Source organism: Notothenia coriiceps, unplaced genomic scaffold, assembly GCF_000735185.1.
Source record: "Notothenia coriiceps isolate Sejong01 unplaced genomic scaffold, NC01 NC01_scaffold00026421, whole genome shotgun sequence".
Taxonomy (NCBI): Eukaryota; Metazoa; Chordata; class Actinopteri; order Perciformes; family Nototheniidae; genus Notothenia; species Notothenia coriiceps.
Genome location: NW_011359122.1, coordinates 818,186 through 824,274, shown reverse-complemented (window position 1 = coordinate 824,274; position 6,089 = coordinate 818,186). Strand labels below are relative to the sequence as shown.

The window sequence follows — 6,089 nt, the reverse complement described above, 5'->3', positions numbered from 1 at the left end:
CTAGAAAGGATCCGTCTTGTGTAAAACTCTCGCGAGAGTTTGGCTGAATGTCACATGGCTGAATGTTTACGTTTGGCAGGCAGCCTTTCAGTTACGATCGTTAACATCAGTGGGCCACAGCAAATGATGATGAGAAGCTAAACTATCTTTTAATTATGTCAATTACAGGGAGTGTGATTGTTGAAATAGGGTGTTAGCGGTCTTGCTGGTGTTCAAAGAAGAATGACAACACTGTAGATCACCAACACTATGGTTTATTTTGTATTCACAGACAAGTCAACGTTGTCGCAGTAAAAGTCCCAAGATAGCTCCTGGTGCAATAAAATGTTCCCTTGCAGTGTTTTACTATTATGTCTGATGTTTCTCTATTAATATTGCTGCTGCATTAATGTGTATGTTGCATCATGTTACTGCTGTAGATGTGTTTCCGAGCCGCTCCGATTACAACGAGAGTTACAACGAGAACGTGACGTCATATTTACACTAGACGGATCCTTTCTAGCCATAACCGAGGACCTGGGAGTCTGGGACGCGAAATTAGAGAAATGACAAACGGCTCATTTCCGAGGACTCGCGCGCGTCTGCTTGACGCCGGGACGACCGGCCGCCCTCCCCGACAGGCGCACGGACGCGAGGGCCCTCTCATCACTGCGCGCACAAGTGCGACCGCAGTTTTAATTATTATTATTATTATTATTATTAGGTGACCCATGTAAATAAATAGGACTGGACTTTTTTTGACAGTTTGACAGTGTTGAAGCAATGCAGGTACTTCTCTAATATGTTCTGTTTGTACAGGTCCTACACTCCCGCAGATGTTCTTATTGTAGCTGAAGCCAACAGTCCTCTCCAGTATCCTACACAGGGCGTGGAGGTGCGCCCCCTCAAAACCATCATCATTCCTGGTAACAGCATATCCAGATTGACACTGCACATGATAACACAGTTTGAACATTATGTTGTTTCCTTTCATTTTGGTGCTTTTATTTATTATTTAAGTGTCTGAGTTAAACGCTTCACCATCATCCCGTCTGATATCCCCTGTAGTTATTGTTTTTTTTTTCCCCTTAGGTCTGGGTCTTAAAGAAGAAAAAGGATCAAACCATAGAGTAATTGCTTCATTTATTTTTTCACCATGGCTGATATAGCATCGGTTTTTGGTCTAAATGTTCAAAAATTGTGTTTATTCTATTCCCCAAAACCATGCAATTGGTGTAACAGGTATATTTGACAGCTACACTGGGAGTTTTTGATGTCGCTGCCACAGTGGACGAGGTCTCTGTTAAAGGAGTGGGAGAAAAGCACATGATACTGTCTAGTTCTCATCTCCCTGCTCTGAACAGGCAGCTGCAGTTCGTCACATACACAAACACTGTTTTCCATCCCAAGACAGCAGATACAGGTAAATTACCATGTAAAAAATACAAATGTAATCTTTAGTTATTCAAACTTTCTTCCTACTGCTCAGTGGTAATGTTTCTATAAATATAAATATGCTCTGCTTTATCTCTTTGTCAATATTTGTTCTGCAGTTCATTTTGCCACTGATGGTCACCAGTCATTTTTCACGATTAAAGTCGGACATGGAACTATTCCTACACTTTACAACACTGGATATCAAAAAGGTTTGTTAGCAGTTATATTATTAACAATTTGATTAGAAGCACAATATATAAAAGGCACTTCAGTGTTATTTTTAAACCTTTTTTCTTGTTTCTACTCAGAATACAATATTAGTGCTCTCGTAACCATCGCCACCAAGACCTTTCTACGCTATGACAAATTAAAAGAGCTTATTGACAGCATACGCAAATATTATCCCACCGTCACCATAGTGATAGCAGATGATAATGAACACCCTCAGCCAGTGACCGGGCCTCACATTGACCATTACATCATGCCATTTGGAAAGGTAGAGAATGGTTGCTATGTGTCTACGAATGATCATTGTGATTAATCAGCAGAGCAGGGTTAATATGCTGATCGGACTTCATTTATTGTGTACAGGGCTGGTTTGCGGGCAGAAACCTTGCAGTGTCTCAAGTGACCACCAAGTATGTGCTCTGGGTGGATGACGACTTCTTCTTCACCACAAACACCAAGCTGGAGCAGATGGTGGACATCTTAGAAAAGACCACTCTGGATCTGGTGAGACATTAGAATGTGTATGACACATTTATCACATTTATTCAGCCCTGACACCTTATCTCACTTCATCCTGTCTGCACAGAATTGTTCACAACTCTGCATAGACCAGTTCTTACATCACAACATATAGTCATAAGAATAGCAGGCATTACATGCTTGGTTTATAGAGAAGAAACAATAGTCGTCGTACGAATAAGTCTATTAACAGAAAAATAAAAACAGACTATTTTGAAAATCAAATCATCTTTAGGGGGAAATTCTGATTATAGCCTGACAAGTAAGGATATTTCCTAATTCCCTCTGTTTAATAACATAAGATAAGATAGTACTTTATTGATCCCAATTTGGGAAATGTTTGCGTTGCAGCAGCATAAAAAGACATGGCATTGTAAAATAAAAATTAGAAAGTAGAAAATATACATGTTGAATTTAACAAGGTATTATATATACATAAATATACACATATGACGGATGGAATATTAAATATTGAACAGATTATATAAATGGAAAATGTACAATGTTTTATTCCAAGAGAAACTATATAGCAGTGAGTTCTCTTCCAGATAATATCTTAATAATGTAAAATAACTTTAGACCTTGTATCAAGTTTTTTTTAATAATCTTATTGTGCATGTTTGACCTTATTGTGTCCATCTATACATTCTTATTTAACGTTTTGATAAATGATCTCAACATTTTTGTATGACTAGGTGGCTGGATCAGTTAGGGAGGCGACAGGCTACACTGCTACATACCGTCACACCATTTCAGTGGAAGAGGGCGGAGAGGAGGGCGACTGTTTACATATCAGAAAAGGCTACCACCATGTCATAGAAGGATTTCCCAACTGTGTGGTAGCAGATGCCGTCATCAACTTCTTCATGGGGAGGACAGACAAGGTGCAGCAGGTGGGCTTTAACCCCCGCCTGGCACGGCAAGGTCATCTGGGTGAGTATATCAGTAACGTTCTCTATCAAATGTATTAACATATCAGTTTATTTGGCTATTTTCGCTATGCAGTACAACACTGTTCAGTTACTTCAGAATGCAACAATGTTAAAGAAACAAAAGGATTTTTGAAAACAACATTTTCTTTTGGCACTGCAGAGTTTTTCATCGACGGCCTGGGCTCCCTCCACATTGGCTCGTGTAGTGACATCATTGTCAACCATGCATCAAAGATCCAGCTACCCTGGACTAAAACAGAATCACAAAAGACCTATGATAAATTCCGCTATTCACCTTCCAGTAATGACCATAACGTTCATCAGGAAGTCTTCTACTTCAAGTACAGGTTCAAATGTGAGACCAGTAAATAAACCATAGTGTTGGTCTTTTTGCTGCCATAATGTGAGTTCATCTTTTATTCTCACGTAAAGACTGCCGAAAATTACTTTTGCACTTGCTGTTTAACGGATTGTGTGGACAGATTGTGTTATGTGACCAGATTACGACTCATGTTACAGACAGAGAAGTTCTAACAGACTAACCTCAACTATTAATGCACTGAAAGTATCATGTGTTTTTTTTTGTGTTTTTTGCCATAATTACTGTGACTTGCAGTGGTTCTTTACTATAAGACACACAACCACAGCCCTATCTGATAAGCTTGCATTCTGTAATTACCTTAACTGTTTAATAAGTGGTTATGGTTTCCTTGTATGGTTATTTGGTCCTTCATCACAGAGATAGATGATAGATCTAAATAATCTGTGGCCGCATTCATGAATTCAAGTGATCCATAAGCATTGATATATTGGCTTGTTTTTAACCAGTATGTTCAAGGTTAATTTGCACTAAAATCAATTGGAGTAAGGGTAAGGAGTACAATCTTATCTGTAACTAGAAAACAGACTTTTGAATGGATATCTAATTTCTTTAGCTGATCATCATTTTTATCCGGTTGTCTTACCCCCCTTGAATCTCCGCTCTAGAGTTAACTCGATGGTGTTGAATGTATTTTATTTAAAACAAAATCTTTGGTAATTGCTGGAAAATGTCAATAATGTATTTATTTTTTTGTAGTGTCACAGTAACAGATCATTTATTTGTGCATGTTGCTCTGTAAGTGGGAAAAAATACAGATGTAAAGACAGTAGTTGGCTTGCTTCTCTGAAAGGTAACACCCTACGCCCTACTACACCCATTAAACCAAAAAGAATGTTTCTACTGCCCAGTTTGTTAATTGCAACTCTACAACTGTAGTCAATATGGGTACTTGCTGAACAACCTATAAAGTAAAAACTAAATGAGCTCTTAAAGTCCTTATTTCCAAAGCACAAAACAGCAACCATAACAGAAAATATGTGCTATGTAATTCAATAGAAGCCATGAGCAACAATTCTCTCCTCAGTCTTTTAGGGAAGTAAAGTTCCACCATATATTTCCCAAAGACAGATGTCTAATGGTGTGATTCATGTTTACAACAGTATTTACGGTTAATACGGTTAATGCTTTAGAAAAAGCCTTCGACTGAAATGCATCAGCGATGAACCTTGATTAGATGTAAAGCTCTACCTGCATTTTTTGCTTTAATTTTTTGTATCATTGTTTCCTTTTCAGCTAATTTATATTGTTCGGTTTAACAACCACGTGTGATTTGTACTTGTGTTTGACTCCAACAAAAATTAAAAAAACAAGTAAATAAACCTTTACGTTTTTGTTAATTAGGTGACAGCTTACTATGTCTCTAGAAAGTCATGTGACCCTCCAGGATAAAGAACATGCTGAGACATCAGCTGTCATTACAATGTTTCACCACAAGATGGAAACAAAAGATCACAGGAAAGATCCCAATAAGCTGAAAAACCCTCTGCTTTGTCAAGAGGAACATAACATTATTATCATTGTAGCATCATTGTTATAATTAGGAGTGACAGTTGCAGAAGTAATAGGTGTAATGATTGTATAATTGTATGACTATGACCACTCTTGGTTTATGGTACATTAAATTGCTTGCTGTTTCTGTAGAAATTGCATCAATTAGAAATACCAGATATTACTTTTAGTTTGATCCTTTTGTACATTTGACACAGTTTTTTTTATTGTGTTTATTTTTTGTTTGTTTATTTTTTGTCTTTAGGTATGTCTAGGTCAACTAACCTTTCCATAACACATGCTTTACATGTTACCTGTAAGCACTTTATCAAAGGTAAATCAAAGCTTTGTCATCAAATCTCTGAACTTCCCCGAGGAGTTCCTATGGCAACTTTCTGAATATGTGTGTGTCTGTGTGTGCGCACGTTAGTAGGTCTGCCGGTGGAATCTGGCTTAGTAAACATTTGGCCAGAGCCTTGTGTACCATGTTCTAATTGAAGTGGACTACTTCCTGCCAATTAGTGAAACACTCCTTGAGCTTTAAAGGAAAACCCAAAGGGTACACTGTCTAGAGGCCTCTTTGAAATATGCACTGGAAAAAATTAATAACTTGGCTATCCAACATCAAGCAAGGAAATAATTAGTTTTTTCCTTTTTCAACCTGGTTTTGAACTCGTACTACGTATAGTTTTATCAGGTCAAGGTAATGGGATTGTGATGATGAGCAGTGGGGGGAAAACCTCTAACTGTCAGGAGTCAGGACAGCAGAGGGCAGCACAGTGTTGAGGTAAGGCATCAATTTCTATTCATCTAAGGACATTTACATCCCCTGATAAAACATCTAATTACAGAATGTTTTGTCATACTTTGTTATATATTGTACACATTTTCATTTAGCAGTAGATGCACCAGATCCATACATTTCATATCAAGGAATAACAGGTTTGTAATAATGTATAGCATGGCTTGCATTTTAAATAAACCAGAATTCTGCAGGACTGATGACCTGTGGCCCAGCTTACACCTGCTATGGCAAAAAGAAAAGTCTCCTGTGAATCCTGTATGTTCTAGTTTTTATTATTTCTCAGTGCAGACACACAGGTCTCACCAAATACAAAGACGGC

General features: G+C 37.9%; 1 protein-coding gene across 1 annotated transcript in view; it reads left to right on the top strand.

Annotated features, from left to right (window-relative positions):
* The window catches only part of b4galnt1a (beta-1,4-N-acetyl-galactosaminyl transferase 1a), a 4,251-nt gene extending 418 nt beyond the window's left edge, over window positions 1–3,833 (top strand). The window contains exons 2-9 of the mRNA XM_010784514.1: window positions 799–905; window positions 1,072–1,109; window positions 1,222–1,402; window positions 1,533–1,625; window positions 1,725–1,912; window positions 2,008–2,148; window positions 2,859–3,096; window positions 3,256–3,833. Of these exons, the coding sequence (XP_010782816.1) occupies window positions 799–905; window positions 1,072–1,109; window positions 1,222–1,402; window positions 1,533–1,625; window positions 1,725–1,912; window positions 2,008–2,148; window positions 2,859–3,096; window positions 3,256–3,467 (1,198 nt within the window). The 3' untranslated portion in view covers window positions 3,468–3,833. The remainder of the gene's footprint in view (window positions 1–798; window positions 906–1,071; window positions 1,110–1,221; window positions 1,403–1,532; window positions 1,626–1,724; window positions 1,913–2,007; window positions 2,149–2,858; window positions 3,097–3,255) is intronic.
* The last annotated feature ends 2,256 nt before the right edge of the window (window positions 3,834–6,089 follow it).